The 18,941-nt window shown below is 33.1% G+C and overlaps 1 protein-coding gene across 2 annotated transcripts in view; it reads right to left on the bottom strand.

Annotated features, from left to right (window-relative positions):
* Positions 1-4,469: 4,469 nt before the first annotated feature.
* The window catches only part of LOC119637813, a 23,824-nt gene continuing 9,352 nt past the window's right edge, over positions 4,470-18,941 (bottom strand). Inside the window, exons 2-6 of one of the 2 annotated variants that reach the window (XM_038034145.1) lie at positions 11,995-12,577; positions 6,892-7,053; positions 6,587-6,794; positions 6,330-6,525; positions 4,470-6,261 (exon numbers count right to left, since the gene is read on the bottom strand). In XM_038034145.1, the coding sequence (XP_037890073.1) occupies positions 6,069-6,261; positions 6,330-6,525; positions 6,587-6,794; positions 6,892-7,053; positions 11,995-12,186 (951 nt within the window). In that variant the 5' untranslated portion in view covers positions 12,187-12,577 and the 3' untranslated portion in view covers positions 4,470-6,068. The remainder of the gene's footprint in view (positions 6,262-6,329; positions 6,526-6,586; positions 6,795-6,891; positions 7,054-11,994; positions 12,578-18,941) is intronic. The other variant, XM_038034147.1, reaches the window with a different exon arrangement.

Below are 18,941 nucleotides of genomic sequence, written 5' to 3'. Positions count from 1 at the left end.
AATCTTAAAGGATAGATATTGTTGTACCCTTACTCACTTTACGTTATATCAATCGATGCCAAATTTATTATAGGAATCTAGTTAAGCATATCCGTCGGTCTGTTATTTGGAGATTTTCCGTATTTTTGTGTTCAACTTAAATTTCCAAATTTCCAAAATTTCTGAGATATTTTGACGAATTAATTACAATGTCGTATTTTGGCCATAGGATGGAAGCTACTGAAATTAAGAAAAATTGCAGTTTTCAACATTTCACGATAGAAATTGCTGACTATTAGTGTGCGGGCGTATCAAATTGATGTGAAGAAGTTGGATCGCATGTTTCGATTGTGTAAGGGTTTTCATAAAAAGTGAGATTTTGTTTGGCGAAAAAAACTAATTTTTAGAATTTTCTGACGAACAGAAGTCACGAATAATAAGATCTTTGATAACAAATTTTTTTTTAGTGTATATAGGCAACGGCAGTTCACTTTATGAACCCACTTCCATTCTACGTGGCAACAAGGGATCATTTTTGGCATTTTACCACAAAAACAAAAACAAAACTATATTAGCCGAAGTGGTATACGATATTTAATGCGCGGCCTTATACGACGTGTGCGATTTTATCTGTTTTTCCAATGTTAATATGATTGGAACGGCATGTGATGCAAAAGGGATGCTACAATTTTTTTGCGATAGACTTCATGGCAGAAAAAATGGGTTCATTATTCCTAGTTTGATATTGAATTGAACACCAGAATAACCTGTTTTGCTGGCATTACCGAGCGATATCTTATTTTCTATGTAATCTTCACATAAAAATATAAATGGTTTTCAGGGTCTTTTTTAAAGAATCTGACGCCGTAATGCGATGTCGAATTGTCGTAACTGCTACCTCGCCAACTCTCTTATCACTGAACCAAGCACATTGGAAGTTCTTGCACGCAAGTTGATATTGTAAATGGGCTACATCGGTCGAAGGACAGGTCCACAACACCACGTAAACTGATTGCTCATTACTCATAAACTATAGCAGCTAAACATACAAAAATTTAAACGCATATTCCATGGACGATGCGTAACCCTTCACAAAAATGGAAAAAATTTACCTGTCATACCCCATATTGTAGTGTAACAAAACCATATATTTTTTTTCAAGAGCATGTTTTCCTAAGCATGTCCGTCTGTGCAAGGTCCGCCATAAATATTCCCTCGTTAGCGAAAATGAAGAGATCCCTTACAAATTTCCAAAAGAATTTAGAAGTGATCCAAACTTTTCAAAGGACTTACCTATGTGACGAAAACTTTTATTTTGAAAATAGAAAAAATCAGCCGCGCCTACTTCATGTTATAGAAAATGAAAATGTACTTCTTTTACCTTTTTTGTCCTTTTTAGGATAGTGATGGGTATAAAAGATGCGGTGACGATCAAATATAATATTCCTACATGTTTATTTTGTTTTCTCGCTTTTAAAAACAGAAGATCAAGATTGTGATCAAGTATAATATTAAGATAGCGTTCAGAAATCTTCCATTCAAAGCATCTATTTCGCAATAAATTTTTACTTTAGGGTGAGCTTTGAGGTGTAATTCATTATTATACCATGCAAACGTGTGATAAAATATACATAATCGCGACTTATTCTCGACATAATTCACTACGTGAGTTAAACTATCAAGCAGTGTGCGTTTGAAAGCCTCCATAATCAGCTTAAATAGAAAAATCTACTCTTTCATTATTTCTTTCTTTTCATTATTTTCATTTAGTACATGATCGGACTTAAGATTGCGCTCATAGCTTATGTTTATATGTTTATATTTTTATATATCTACGTATTTATACATATGCAATTATATACAAATTTTTTAAATACTATAGCTTACTGCAATGACCCATGTATCTGGCCAAAAAGTTTAGTTTAACAATTAACAAATAAGTAAAAGTTATTTTCTAGTTAGACGTGTACTCAAAATAAGAAATTGGCTATTGTTGGCTAGTATGTTATGTCTATGTGTTTCGAATTGAGTGTAAATAAGAGGCACAATTAGTAGCAATTTGTTGTTATTTTTATTTACTGTTCCTGTTAAGTAATTGCATGTATTTTAACCATTATTTCACTTTGGCTAGGCAATTATTGAGAAAAACAATATATATTAATCAAAATATTTTTCATCGTTTACTCCAACTTTCTCCCATCTTTCTGGCAATATGGCCATAGGCAATATGGAGTCGAAAGAACGATATTGGTTCGGCAGCGGTCCGATCATCGACCCAATTTCGCGTTTCTTTAACATTTCAAAACCGCGTGCCAGCCAAGCCATGGTGCATATACATGAAGTAGTGGTAATCACAAGACGGTAAGTGTGGTGAGTACCCTGGGTGCAATTAAATTTCCCATTCGCGCTACGACAGTATGTCCTTGACAATTCTTGCATCGTATAGCTGAGCGTTATCATGCAAGAGGCAAAACTGTGTGACCACGAATATTTCGCTTCGATGTCGACGGTTCTCCTGGACTAATCCATGACTTTATTCGCTTGGGATTGTTGTAGTAGATCCACTTTTGATCGTCAATTACAGAAAAATGTCCTTTCTTTTCGGCCACTTTTCGATCTTTCCCAACGCAGGTAACTATTTAGAAACATTTAATTCATCAACTGCTAAGCTGTTAGAAAATTTTTTGAGAGCTTGAGGTGCATTATGGTTCAATAAGTCTTGCAAATCATTGTCTTTAACATTTTTTCTTCCTCCAGGCCATTCTTTCTTACTGATATCAAAATCGCCGCTTTTAAATTGTTGACAAACCAACAATTGGGATGTGATGAAGTAGCATTACCACAAGCTTCTAAAAGGGGCTTCGCCTTTGTTCAAATCAAACAACAAAAGTAACGAATGTCGAATATATAATTTTGAGCATTAGCGCTGATATACACTAAATAACTCAATAATATTAAATGGAAAACTGTTATTTTATATAGAAAAAATTTAAAATCATCGAACTTAACTGTTGTGTTTAATGAGCCGTCGCATTACTATATCATTTTTGCCAATAGATGATACTGATCAAAATACATGCGAGCACTACTATATATATGTACACATATCTATCAGAAATAATCAATTTAAATTAATAATAGATTTGAAATACCTTGGTACGCATGCATATTTACAGTTATATTTTGGCACTTCTTTTTAACACATATTATTTTTTATACCCTACGCCACTTGCGGCATAAGAGTATCTTAAGTTTGCGTGGATGTGTGCAACACCCAGAAGGACTTGAGTTTGACTCAACTTTTATTGTACCGATAAGGTTGTCTGTCCCTCTCTCCGTTTTGTTTTCCTGTGTTCAACTTACAGATAGCAATCTTTTAGATATTTTAATGAAAAACGAAAGCTATTGCAAATGCTTCATATCGGACAACTTTTTCGATCATTCTTTATGTAAAACCTTAGTATTAAGCGAAGCCATGTAGGGTATTTAATGGTGGGCAACGTCCCACTAATGTGTTGCCAGCTTATATATTATATATATATATATATGCATTATATTGTTATAATTATGTTACGTTTATATTTTTATGTATATATATATATATATACATATATATAATGTGTTATGTATTTATACTTTAGAAAACGATATCTATTCTCATATAAATCTAACCATTTTGGGTTTAACACAAGTTTGGGATTACTTTTTGATATGTTTTTGGTCAAATGCTGACTGTGAAATTCATTCACATTCATGAATTGCGCTATTCAATTAAAATCAATCTTTTTCTCCTTTCTTTTCTTAATATATTAATTTATAATTATCAAGGATGCAATCTTTAACAACTTTTCATCCATATATAAAGAATTGAACTAAGTCTGACCGTACAAAGAAATAAGTACTTAAGTTGAAGATTTGGCAAGTGTAGTTCAGGCAAAATCCGTGAATTATGGTGTCTTTTCAAACTTTATAGAATTTTATTAAAGGGTAGTTTAAAATATTCGAGGCGAAGCGAATATTGCCGGCAGAAACATGGTTTACTTGTAAAACTGATTAGGCGTTTTATATTTATATTTCCTCTAGAATATTGGATAGAATTGTTTATTTATTTATTGTCTGTATATTTTGTTAATAAGTTTACAAAGTAAGGATTTAAAGACTGCCGGATTAATGATCGTATAATCCGTTTTACTGAAAACTCTGCCACACTTGAGATTTGAACCCACAACTGTTGAGTTGTTAATTGCGATCCTTTCGTCTACTCGGCTACTCATGCATAGAAATATTAAAAGATTATTACGTCTTGCTTATTGGAACGAATTTTGTACGGAATCCATCAAGCAAACTGTACAAATATTTCAAGTTTCATTAATTACTAATTTTTGGGGAAACCTGGGTACTGAAAAAATGAAATGTTCGTGCTAAGTGTTCTCTACTTGGAAAAAAAGAAACCAACGAACTTGCTCATAATGCCTTTATTAACTCAATTAGTTTTGATTCCTTTAAAATACACAAATAATTTGATGGGTAAGTAAAAATCCCTACCGAAAAGTGAAACTATATTTAAGGAGTTGAAATTAGAACTTATTTTCTAAAAGTTTTCATAAACTACTAAATGCGTTCACGTACTTTAGCTAAAGAAAAACAATTTTGAGAAAGTGATTAAATAAGCAGCAGAAATGAAGAGAATTACTTTAACAAAGTGATCTCTCAACTAAGTGTTCATCACATCGTCTTTGCGTTTAATATTATTACTATATTATTATTTAATATTAGATTGTATCCATCAATCTACATTTTCTGTTCTTGGTTTCTATCCACGAGCAGACAGTTTAGTCGGCCAAGAAAGTAAATATTTATGAAAAAAAAGAAAAAAAATGTGCATCAAAGACAGGTATATTTCATTAGTCGGTTTGGAAATTTATAAGCGCTTTAAATTGACATATCCTTCTCTTTGAAACAATTGTTGGAATGTTTCAAGTTTCTAAAAAGAGAAATTGAGAACGGAGCTTTATTTGATTATTGATGTTGCGTTTGAAAATAAATAGATTCCACGTACGGATATACACGCCATAACTACATAATTTCGAAAGTAAGACATCGAAAAGAAAAAATTCTCGTAAAAAAATCTTTAGAATATAGTTGGAAAGATTACATTGGATCGACTTAAATTATTATAAAACTAATTATAAAGTATGTTGCAAATATTTAACAAAACTGTATGTGAACCGACTACAATCGAGCGTCTACAAAACACATTTAAATTTTGTAAGAAACATAACACAATTTTTATCGAAGATCCGAAAAGATGTATATAATCTTCTTTTTACTTGTCTCTAGGGTGTGTTTATGTACATTTGCAGTATACTGAGCATAGTATATATTTTAATCCTGTATATGTTAATAAAAAAATAAACGCATGCATGTATATGCTTGTACATATCTATGCTTATGACAATGTACGGATTAAATCACAATATTGTCGTCACAGTTATGGGTTTACCCTCGGCATTCATTTGTACTTCCTTTTCGGTCCTAATTTCGTTAACTATAAAGCTTTCAACGCTGGCCGGTTTACTTAAATCAATAGGCGATATATCTTCATGGTAATCTTCCTCTAGCTCTGGTTCAAGTTGTTCTTCTTCAACTCCGTCTATATAGGAGGCAGACTGTTGCTCATATTCAAGTGCAGTTGTAGGCGTAGAAGTTTGAAAATAATGTGGTTGTTTCGTTTTTAGTGATGATTGCCCCGGCATAAAGGTAACACCATCGAGGTCCTCGTCATCTTCTGTTAATTTAATAACACTTTGAGGAGGTGGCGGTGGTGGTGGTGGCGGTGTCGGTATTTCCAGAGAAGTGTTAACAGCATACGCTGCATAACCATAATTCGAGCCATTTTGATAAGGATTACCAGATTTAATATATGAGTTGCGGCAGCTGCCGCCACAATTTAAATGATTTTCGGCATCGCCACCATTCGCTCCATAGCAGTGGCCCCGATGGATGGAGCTAGTGTCTCCGTGTTTGTGTGAAGTACATTGACTTCCCCCAGGTACTGACTGTCCACCACAATGGCCCGCAATTGATTGCTAGATATGCGATTGTGAACGAGCGATTGACAGCGAGTAAGGACTGAGGTCTTTTTGTATATGCATCGTGTCATAAATGGGGAACTCACAGCATAATATAAACTTTAAGGCGGCCGGCACTTCCACATAGACAGCGGGGGGTACTGGTATAAGAGGAGATGTGGAGGCTTTGTATTTACGATATTCCAATTGACTGTAAGCGTATGGTAATATGGATATAGTTTTCAGTTTTAGTTGAAATAAATCATAAACAATACTTACTCTTTGTATTTCTCATCGGATGACCTCTCTCGCAGCGGTATACCCGACAGAAACAATATAATGAAACTAGTGAAGACCGGTGAAGCTATCGCTATCCATTCATGGCCCGAAATAACATTAAGCGAAATAGCAAATATTCCCCACCAGATGACAACCTCACCGAAATAATTTGGATGACGAGATAAACTCCATAATCCTACGTTTCAAGAATAAGATCAACTAAATCGTATGCGAGTATAATCGGGTTTAAAATTTACCATCGTTACAAAATTTTCCTTGATTAGCCGGATCTTGCCGGAAAGAGAACTTTTGCAGATCGGCATAGGTTTCGGCCAATAAACCCACTATAAACATACCAGTTCCCGTTGAATCTAAGGTAGTCATTGTTTTGGGAGCATTTGGCTGGGAATGGCGTGGCGAATTAATTATAATTACTGGTAATGAAACGACATAAACCCAAACGGCCTTCGAAAGCATTATAATAAAGTAATAATTATTTGTATAATCATATAAAACCGCTGCGTTGCTGTATATGTATGGATGTATGTGTGTTTGTATATACCTGAAATGTCCAAAAGACAGCATATCTAATGATATTTCGACGTGTATCATCAAATTGTTTATCACGTCCCAGCTTAATAATGCGATATAACAAATAGCCAGATAGACGAGCTCCCCATAGGCATACAAACAATGTCACCATCAATTGACGGCTATCGTAGGCCTGCACACATGAGTAAACATAAACCATTTAGTTACATATACGCACGTACAGAAAACAACAGTTGCATGGTTAACAGTTGTTGGTTATGAGTGTGTTGTCATAGGCTTTCAAATTAATGCCACAACAATAAATAATAACAAAAATAACTCGTAATAAATTGCTTTAGTTAACACGTGAGCTGATAAAATTCTTCACATATACATTTTTGTCATAATCCAAAGGAATTGAATTATTTACAGACACCTGCCGCCTGCTCGTGTTCCTTTTTTTCATAGAGGTACACGTTCATATGTACTTGCATGCATGTGTGAAGAAGGTGAAGGCTTTTACCTACATGCGTGTGCCTGTGCTACAACATATACGTATGGGGTTAATAACTTTAATCTAACTTTGTTATTGGGTTTTTTTTCTTTTCAATATTTATTAAACATGTTCTATTTTTTTTTGAAAGCGTGGTACCACAATAACAACAAAACGCTCCCTTGGTACCTTGGAAATGAATTTTCTGGTCGTAATTAGTGGCTAAACGTCAACAAAACACTGTACTTAAACGGAGAAACAATAAATAATGATGGCTATTAGAGATGATTATATGAAATCAAAACAACCAACAAAATAAATATATATATATACATGCTTTTATACTTATATATAATAATCGTGTTTAAATCTTTCAAAGGCAATTCAGTAGCGTAAATATTGTGTAAAATATGTTGAAAAATAATTTTTAGCCATTTTTAAAAAAAAATGATTCCTTTTTTTCTTGTTCCTAGAAATTTTTATTTTATTTTACTATAAAACGACTAACGGCCAGACGATTTAGCGTTACTTTTTTATTCTTTGTTTAAAGCATAAAGTTGAACAATAGCTAATCAAGAATACGAATCGATTTAATAAGCATTACCTAGAGTTTTCAAAGAGCTGATATATGCTGATAATTGGCTAATTTCCTTAGGACAATGATTGCATTACATATATTCCAAATACTCTCATATGGCCCTTGTCTTAGTATCTCCCCTAATTGGTATATAAATCATCGAATGATCCAATGTACAAACATATCTAGGAATTTTAATTAGTAATAGTGAAATCCTCTTAAATATTCAAAGGTATTGTGTGGCAAAAAAAAAATCGAAAAACGAAAGCTATACTTGGCCCGTTTATAACGAGTAACGGAATGAGTTTTCTATATGAGACTGAAGGAGTATACAAAACTGCCTGAATTTGTTAAAGAGAAAAATAATGTTTTCATTAAACTTTTCATTCGCGTTTAAAGTAGGACGCATTACAGGACAGCGCTTGCAGGACTGCGCTTGACCTGTCTTGAATTAAAACATAACCTAATTAGAAGTTTCCATGGGAAATGAGTGCCTATGCTTTCCATTCTTGACGCCAAACTTTAATTAAACGTTATAAATGATATTAAACTTGTATTCTCCATCAGAACTCATTCCCAGATATCATTCGAGTTGATTTGATTAAGCAATCATTTTTTGTCTTTTACAGGCAGATCTATTCGGATTTCTTTAAATGTAATTCATATTCTGCGTTTTTGATATGCAACCTTCGCTCCATCGCTTCTGCAACTTTTTCAGCACTTCAGCAGATAAAATTTAGTTTCAACCACAAAATATAAAGAAAAGCATGTTTTAGATTAACTTATTAAAAATAAAATTTTTAAGCAAAGAAAATTATTCTTAATAAACACAGCATGAAATGCACTGAAAACATTGCGGCAATATTCCTTAAAGCGCATCTGTCGAATGATAAATTCCGAGTACTATATAAGTTCAAATTACGTTGTCTTATTTGTACATGGTTTTTATTTATTTATAAGGAAATCCTTTGTCCGATTTAGCTGATTTCCCAACCTGACAAGAAAATTTTTAAGAAAGCCTTAAATTAAGCCGTTAATTATAAAATTTTGAGAATGAAATTTTGCCAAAACAGCGAGTTTTCAAGGAATCATTTTAGGGGACTTTTCTACTCCACTTAATAACAATGAAATCAACATTTGCGGCTATATTTACTCTTTAAGGCAAAATTTGTAGCTCGCAATCATGATTATGCCCTGTACGAGTTGGGGTACAGTGTACATTAAGTTAATGCAAATGTATGCAGCACCCAGAAGGGCTTTATTGTAACGATCGATTCAGAAAATGATTTTGGCTAAATCCCATTTGATTTCTGTCTAAGTATTTCGATGTTGTACAAGTTGCCATTTTTGAGATATTTAGATGAAATTTGGTACACTGTCGTGTTTTAACCCAAGGACAAATGCTATTGAAAATAGCTAGGACCGGTCCACTTTTCTGAACAATTTTTATATAACAACTTATTTTGAAAATTCGTTATAATATGTGCGTTGAATAACTGTAACGTGGTGTGAGCTATTTAATGGTCGGCCGTGTCCCATTGCTGTATTTTTGCTTGTTTTATATTTCAAATTGGATTAAATTGGAAAAAAAGGCTTAAGTTGCATTAGATCGAAAGCTCAATAGATTACAAAACAGTTAGAAAATGGTTTGCGAGATTTTATGCAAAAATTTTTCGTTTTGGAAACGATGAAATTGACAGGGGTTCGTTTATCTCCAGTAAAAGCAACCCAAGATGTAATCTTTAACTTTAATTAAGACCTTCTCTACCGATTGAAAACTATTCTCCAGACTCGACTGCTTCTGACCACTGCTGCTTCAGACAGATGCATCAGCAATTCCGCATAGCACTAATTCTGCCAAGTCGAAGATATGCGATAATTGGTCGATGTTTTTTTCACTTTGACACCACAAAGTCTCTACCGTGTGTAATCCGATAAGAGCAAAAGTCCATAGATACAGGCGGTATATATATCAATTATTAAGCTTTTTAACAAGTATATTTTAAATAATGTTAAATTTTACGAATAATGTTACAGAATTTTTTCTTCGTACACCTAATACATAGATGTGCTGGCTGAGAAGCACTATATCGATTCTGATACAACGGTCGGAAGGTTATGTATTTTAAAAACCTTTCGATATGTGTTTCTATGCGTTATGTACTTTGCTTCCATACAATATATCCCATGCATTAGTATAAAAAGGACTAAAAAATCTCTGCTTTAAAATAGATTATCTTAAATTAATTTCAACACAAGTAAGAATGCTATAATCGAGCAAGGCCGTCCGTTAGATACCCTACACCACTTCACCTAATACAGTCATACACTCATATTCTTAATAATACATAAGAAATTATACCTTATTTTAGTGTAAATGCATAAAGCCCTCATAAGGGAGGATACTCAAAACGTCAACTAAAACGATCCCAATTCAGCAAACTTAGTTTACTTGTTAAAGACTTTATTATGTTGCAGTTGCTTCCATCATAACAAATAGCAAATTGAACTTTATACGATTTCCGCCCCTACATACGATACGGTCTAAAAAAGCAACCGATCTAATCCAATTTGCCTATGATTAATTTACTAAAAATCAATTTCCATCATAAAATATTAAAAATTAGACCTTTATTAGCAAGTGAAGGCTTAATTTTCATTGCAACCCTTAGATGGGTTGTGTTCCAAAAAAACGTGTTCCAAATCGGTAAAATAAATTTTGATGTCAAATTATTATTATGAACGAATGTTCGTCAAGAAGTATTGAAAGTTAGCACTCTTCACCATATAAAGGCCTTATTTTCGTACGAACGGTTGTCTTTAAACCAATTGAGAATGTCGAATATTATTACTAAGCGATTTTTGTCCTGAAATTGTGAAAGCTACACTATTTTTTCATAAAATCATCAGAATAAATCTTTTTATGAGGAGTGGTCGAAAAAGTAGTTCGATCCGAACAGTTTTCGTATATAGTTTCCATGCTTGTCCCAGCTCAGAAATATCTCAGAAATAGTGGATCGTAAATTGAATACCTGAATACATGGACCAACGTCAACATATATTTTATATATATATAACAAACCATAGGCTCCTTTCATAAGCTGATTTTAAGTGCTTGTTAAGCAAGGAGAAGGGCAATGAAATTTATATGTATATGTACACATTTACATCATTGTAATTTATACTTGTATTTATTTATCAATTAGAAGAGCAAAAGTGTATTTAAAGAACTTGGAAAGGCTGCTAAGTCCTTTCGATGTAATTTTATCAAAACTATCGTAAGTTGAATACTATCAGATATTCACGTTCAGTCTATAACTAGAATATATGTTACAACAAAGTGCTTTATGCTAATAATGAAGAGCTTAATTTTCGCTTTGAACTTGTATCTGACATTGCACCATTGCAAAATTTACTTTCATACATGTACGCATAAATGAATATAGTTCATCATCATCATCTCATCATTATATACACGAAATATGTCAAACGACATTTCCTTAGTAGCGATGTATGTTGCATTCATAAAATATACTTATACTCTGTGCGCACATACATCTATATTCATATATTATGTACATAGGTTAGACAAGTGCCTTATAGTCAGTCAGCTTTTGTTCGCCTAAAGTGAATCATTTTATAAGAGTTCTTAACAAGTTCAAAGTCGCTCTTGTCACTGCCTGCAAAAACTTTTTTGCTTTTCATACACATACGTGTGTATACATGTGATATGAAAATTGACAACAAAAAAAAAACAAAGAGTAGTTTTTTTAGTGATTACTTTGACATTATATTTCTTGCATACATGCATACGGGGGCATACGTATATTATATAATATATAAGTGCGAATTCATGTACTAAACATGACAATATTTTTGACTTTTATTCAAGTTTGTAAAGATAAGCATAATGGTCGCATTCCTGCTTGCAAGTTTTGTAATTTTAAAAATGTTAAACTTAAAAGTCATACGATGCGTACATTAAAAACATGTCCATCATGTTGTGGCATTTATTTACCTCTGATGATAGAAAGTTTTAGTTTCGTTGCTTCGAAAATGCTCACCTTTGATGGTCGACCTATTTGTCCGAGAAAGAATGTCAGCAATGATATAATTATGAAATTGAGACCACCAGCAAAATCAGTTAGCTTATCCATATGCAATATAGAGTTAATTAAGAAAAAAAACACCTGCATGCTAACAGTTACAATTGCACTGATGGCGTAATGGTCATAATCCAATATATTTATGGCCATTTCTCTTTTTATTTTTATTAGTTTCAATATTATAGTTACTACTATGGTTGACGACGTTGTTGTTGTTGTTGTTGATAGCTTTATTTTTCTGATTGTTACGGCTGCTGTTGTTGGTTTTGTTGTTATTACTGGTGCTGTTGCTGGTGCTGTTGCTGTTGCTGTTATTCGGTTTATTCACACTGACGTGGGCAGTTTTGCAATTAGTTTCTTTTCCCCGTTGTTTTCGTTGTTTTTTACAATCAATCCGACGATTGCATAAACATCAGATATTTAGCAGACTTTGGTAAGCGCTTGAAAAATAATGTTGAACAATTACTTTCAACATTACAACAGCAACAGCTGTTGTTGACATTATACGCACGTAGAAGTTGTAGTTCATTTGAATTTAAAGCTGAAAGAAAGTGCAAATCGAAATAACATTTTTCTTAAAATGTTGTCTTAATAAAATTTTATACACCTTTTCAAATTTTTTCGAATTTTTTTCAATTTTTCTTTAGAGCAAAAGAAGTTTATTATTATTATTAATATTAATTTCACCAAAGAAATAAATTCGAAGACTAAACTCTTAAAGCACTAGCATCTCAAACTATCGACTTTTATTAAAAACTCTACAGCATCCGGGATTCGAATCCACGAGCATTGAGTTGCTAGCCGAAATTCCTCGCTTTCGGCCACTCAGGCAGATAAAGCAAAAAAAACAAATCATTTTTCGCCAATAATCTCTGATTTATTGTGATTTGTTTTTTTTTATACCCTAGCGCTTATCCTCAGCTTACTTATAAATGACCTTCGTATTCAGCCTTAATCGACTATCTTAGGTTAAGTAGAAGTAAATGAGTTGTATTTCAAAGTAGTTCGAAACTTTACTCACGTAGATATTATTAAATCAGAATCTATTCTCGTCGAGAATGTGCAGCAGATTACTTCATAATACGTGTTTCTTATAAGACTGATTCGTACAACACGGCAGAAAAATTGTGACCGTGTTCGTATAACACGCTAAAATAGGCTCCTATAACATGACAAAAGAAGGAGACAGAAAATATATCTTGAAGATTTTTTATATATTTCTCTCTCTTTCTCTCTTCTGAGAAGTAATATTTATTAGTGAACTATCATAAAAATTGTTGTCATGCAGTGTTTTAAGTTTGATTTTTAGACAAATTTATATACCGAGTAAGTTAATCGTTTTAGGGTGTGAACTCGTGTGATCTAAGTGACTCGTAGAACATGGATTTATATAACACGGAACAAGTCCAAGGCGTTGTAAGCAGATCCACTGTGTGCACTTTGTGTGTATTATTTCTAAATATTACAAATGGAAAAACAAGCCTTTCATACAATTATCAGCCTTCATTGGTGGATATAATTTATAACTACCTAAGACGGTATGTCCCACACGTGAGTCATCGTTTGTTATAAAGGCCACCTTACTTGTAATAAGTAAAGCAGCAACAAAATTCACGGAGAAATAATAAGCTGAATATGGTGATTTTTCCAGAATAGCAGATATAAAGTTTTTCATTAGAATCGAGCCTCGCCAAGTTTCCGTTTATAATAACATGATGCCTTTCAAACAGTGTATGGCCCGCTATGCCCTTTTGTCAAAACTTCAAGTCGCAGTCGTTCAAATGTTACACCAAGATTAGCTGGACTGTTTCACGCGTTAAGATTCTGCTGCGCTCTCGCAGTTAACTCTCCTAGTATCGCGACAACGTTTACAAAACGTTACAACGTTTACGTGTGCGATGCCGAGTTTTCTCAAATAATCCTTAAATGTCTGCTTACTAGGACAATTATAACGAGTGTTTTATTTGTGCGAGCCCATGTAAAATTGATGTAATCGGAAAGCAATTAAAAAAAATTTAGTTTTATTTTTTATTCATATACACATGTATGTATGACCAAATGCTTAGGAGGAGGTGCCACCTATATATTTGTTATAGCGTCGTTTAGAGAAGAATGGGGAGAAAGATATAGCGAGTAGCCCCAGTAATTTGCAAGTGCTGTTGAAGCAAATACCGTTTCTTTATTACTGTCAATTATATCACCAAAACACTAAGCGGCTTAAACCGAGAAAGGAAAATGAAATAAATGCCGCGACATAATCTTTTGTGTTTTATTCAAAACAAATACCTGCGGCCGGATAGTCATTAGAAATAACTTGTTTAAGCGTTACGCGAAAGAAATTAATTCAAGTATAATTATATAATACAAATGTAGTCTTTATTTAAAATCATATGGATGGATATTAAAAACTTTTGACATTAAGTTAAATTGGGACTTGATTTTGTTTGCATTTCGAAACCCTCGTAGCCTTCGCTACCCGCCAACGAGGCGAATGAATTTAAAGAAACGTTTCTTAACATCTCAGCAGATTTATTTGTATCTTCAACCAATGCAATTGGAAGGATTAAGACGTTTCGGCATTAAGTTAAAAACGACTTGATTTTGTTTGCATTTCGAAGACGTCGTAGCAAATTATTTAGATTAGGTTAGGTTGTAAATAATTTTATTTATATTTATAACCACTGCGCGACAGTAAGCAACAGCGACACACAACTTTAATTGTCCACCTTTTAGTTTACCTGAGGATTCGTATCATCCAGCAATTTTCATTTCCTCCCATTACAGACGCGATGGTCGGTTGAACCATTCTAATGTGTCAAATCCAACTTCCTCAAATAAATATTTTTATTTTAATAAATCCTATCTTTCACACATTATGCTCGATTTTTCTGCTGGGAATTTTGAAATGTGGTTCATCTTATGACTATATCGCTTATTCTTCTGCAAGACTTTGATTTAATTATTTCAACCACCAATGTTATTGCAGATATCTTCTGCTGATAAACTCCTCACTGCTTGTTAATCCTAAATATTTTTATAAGTTTGTCAAGTCAAAAATAAAAATCTCCATATATCCCTTGTAGGTTTTTTTCAATGATTCCGAGTCCTCCGATAATATTGAAGCCTCAAACCTCTTTGCTGAATACTTCCGACAAAATATTTTAACTGCCGATTACGATTTAATCCTTAAATATCCGTAACTTATAACTTGCTCGGTTTCAGTTCCCAACTTGGTCATTTCAGAAAATGTGGTTTTACAGGGTTTGAGCTCTAAAGCCATTTCATTATGTATGCCCAAATCATACTCGAACGAGTTCTGATGTTATTTCAAAGATTTTTAACCAGTCCTTGAAATCAAGTCTTTTCCCTTTGCGTTGCAAGAGTAGTGTCCTTAGAGAAATATAGGGGCATTGCCAAGTTGAGTGCCTTACCTAAATTTGTTGAGAGAATTGTTACTCAGCATTTAGCTTTTGCTAGCAAATCTAATATTTCTCTACTCCCGCAAGGTTTTGTGAACAGACGAACAAGGATTACGAATTTCTTGTTTCAAAATTTTTTTTAGTGGTTCTCCCACGGACGACGTATATATAGATTACAGCCAAGCGTTTAACTTAGTTAACCATAACTTATTGATCTTCAAACTCCAGGCCTCTGGATTCCCTTTGTACTTAGTGAACTGAATAAGCTCTTGTCTGCATAACAGATCATTCAATGTTCTTTTTACATTCCTCATCTTGCATGAATTTCCCGTGACGTCTGGCGTCCCTCAAGACAGCCACTTAAGACCCCTTATATTTAATCAATTAATGATCGCCACCCGGCGGTTAAATCCAGCTATATATTAATGTAAGCTGACGATATTAAACTGTTTTCTTCTCTGTCCTTGAAATCGCAATCGTATTAGTTTCAAACCGACTTAAATAATTTGGTCACATGGCACTCACTAAATTTTATGAAATTAAATCTACATACATGCAAGAAACTTTCGTTCTGAAAGAAAAAGTGATTCAATACACAAAAATTGGCAAACGTAGATTCATTCATCGATTTAGGAGTTCTATTCGATCAAAGATTACGTTTTAATTTGCAAATTGAATTCCCTTTAAGTAAAGCCAGGTTCATTAAAAGGTGGTCCAAAGAGCTTAAGGATCGTTACATTACAAAAAGACTGGCTATACATGTGCTTAGTTAGACCAATACTTAGCTATGCTTCTGTTGTGTGGTCTTCTTCCTATAGGAACTATGGAGATTGAATTGAATGCGTTCAAAAACAATTCTCGCAGTTTGCCGTTAGAAATTTGGGTTGGGACCCACTTGTCTCTTTGTCTCCTTACGAAAATAAGTTGCTTCTGTCATCCTTACCGTAACTTGGAAACGTAGATTTATTCTTGGTGTCTCCTTCTTAATTAACTTAATTAACGGTACTCGATTTGTCCACGTTACTAGGTGAGATAAGCTTTAATGCCCCTAACCGCTTCTCTGGGCACTTTATTTGCATTAAGATGAATTAATGCAAATATATATATATAAACTGTTTAACCCGTTTAAAGTTGCTTGCAGAAACCTATCAAAACAACCATGCCTAATACGCGCGATTTACTTATGTCGTACTTCGCCACCTCACTTTAATTTGAAAATTAACCTGTGTTGTTTACTGCTATCGGTTGCCAAGCTTTTGCATGTTTGCAATAGCTTTGGGATTCACTTGCAATTTGGTTCTGTGCTAGTTGCGGGTGTGCCTCTGTGCTAATTGTGTACATGTTTTTTTTCTTTCTAATTTATTTATACGTGAATTATTTTTTAATTTTTTTATTATTTTTTCTTTACTTCTTAATTTTAATATTAATTAGTATAAGATTTATTTCTAAAAATCAATTGAATTCGGCTGCTAATTTATTTTAGCTGAGTTTCATAAATAATAAATAATAAAATGAATAAATAAAAAATAGTTAAATGGAAAAACGATTATTGGTTTAATATTTGAAAATTTTATATTCAAGGCACACATCCAACATTTATGCACAATGAATGTATGTGTGTATGTATGTATGTACAGGCGCTTGTTTACGCGTCACATTAAAGTTCCAGTTTAAGTAAACTGCCACGCAATTTGTATCGTAAAATATTTTTCTGTTAAAATGAAATCTGTTTCTTGCACAATTAGAACAAAAGAACCTTTTTTACAGCCACAGTCAATATGAATTATTCTCTCTTCCTTTGCGTTTGTTACGTCCGGACAAAAACTGACATCATCTAAACAAGATCATACTCTAACTCATTCAGATCTTACATTGACTTATTCTTTGCTTTGCTGCGGAATTTTGAATTTTTTTTTTTATGTTTTTTTTAAAAATGATTTAGTTACAATGTGATTACAACAAAAAAGAATTTAACATTATGACATTTTCATACCCTACTCCACATGTGGTACAAGCGTACATTAAGGTATAAGTTTTTGCAGATGTATGCAACACCCTGAAGAACTTGAGTAAGACCCATCTTTTATTACGCCGATCTACGCTTGTCTGTCGCTCTGTCTGCCTGGCTAACTTATTTTCTTGTGTTTAACTTACAGCCAGTAATTTTTGAAATATTTTGATAAAATTTGGTACAGTGACGTACTTTGCGCCAACGACGCACTTTATTGATTAACAGCTCGATTCGGATCACTTTATCGAACATTTCCCATATAACGACTCATTTAGAAAGTTCGATATACGAATTACTGTAGGGTGGTATAAGATATTTATTTGTAAGCCATGACCCAGTATAGTATTTTTACTAGTTTTTTTTTTTAATAACTTTGCAAAGTATACGATAGAAATTGAATTAAAGTTTTACTGAGAATTTTCATGAATTCATGTTTAAGCAATCTATGCGAAAGTAATGATTTGTTAGTCTATCGACGTTATTATTCATTGGGTCTTGTACGATGGGCTAAATTAGTCGTCTAGATTAGTCGTCATAAAACAAATGCAATTTGCTTAAGTCCTTTAACAAACAATATTAGCCAAAATTCAAATAAATTTCTTTTACTTCTTTTGCTTACTCAGTTTCAGTTCAGTCATCCAGTGATTTGAAAACTAAACACATTTTTTTTTATGTGATAAACTTTCGTTTTTCATTATTTACTTGAGTAAAGGCTTCAACCATGGGCACAATATCATAGGAACATACGAAAAAATGTCAGACACACATACATCGTGTTACGTAAAATTCCTTTATTGCGTTCATTCATAACATTCCTTAATTAAATTTGTACTACGGGATTGTAAATTTTATTTAGAATAGTGTGAAGCTTTGTCTACACAAATGTTTGTAAAGTGAAAAGAACCTTATAAATGGAAAAATTTGTAAAATATTGCTACATTTCACTATACATTTGACTACGCTGCTACACTAGATTAACTCATTTCCTTGAATGTCACTCTTGAACTGAAAGTCATTCCCGGTACCTCGTAAGAAGGGCTCCTTTGTGGCTTAAAGACTGTTGAAGATCTCTCCATCAATTTTTCTCTATGTTTCGAAATTCCTCACTCAACACCTTACAAAATAAGCAAATTTTCAAATTAATGCACATAATTGTATGTCGATTGATTAATTACAACTTTTACAACATTTTTATGCTCGAATTTTTTTTATGCTAAGTTGAAATTGTGCGGATAAGGATATCAAATTTATTGATTATGCCGCTTATAGAACACATATTAAATTTGTACGCATGTATGCAACACCCAAAATAACTTAAAATAAACCCACCTTTTCGATTAAGAATTATTTTGTGATCATTACATTGTCTGTCTGCCTAATGTCCGATCATATATTCATGTGTTCAAGCTCCACGTCACAATTTTTCTGATATTAGTTTGGGGAAAAAGAAATCCATTATTTTTTCGGTAGATGGC

The sequence above is a fragment of the Glossina fuscipes genome, unplaced genomic scaffold (assembly GCF_014805625.2).
Source record: "Glossina fuscipes isolate IAEA_lab_2018 unplaced genomic scaffold, Yale_Gfus_2 61, whole genome shotgun sequence".
Taxonomy (NCBI): domain Eukaryota; kingdom Metazoa; phylum Arthropoda; class Insecta; order Diptera; family Glossinidae; genus Glossina; species Glossina fuscipes.
The sequence above is the reverse complement of the archived record's forward strand: the minus strand, read 5'-3'. Positions and strand labels throughout refer to the sequence as shown.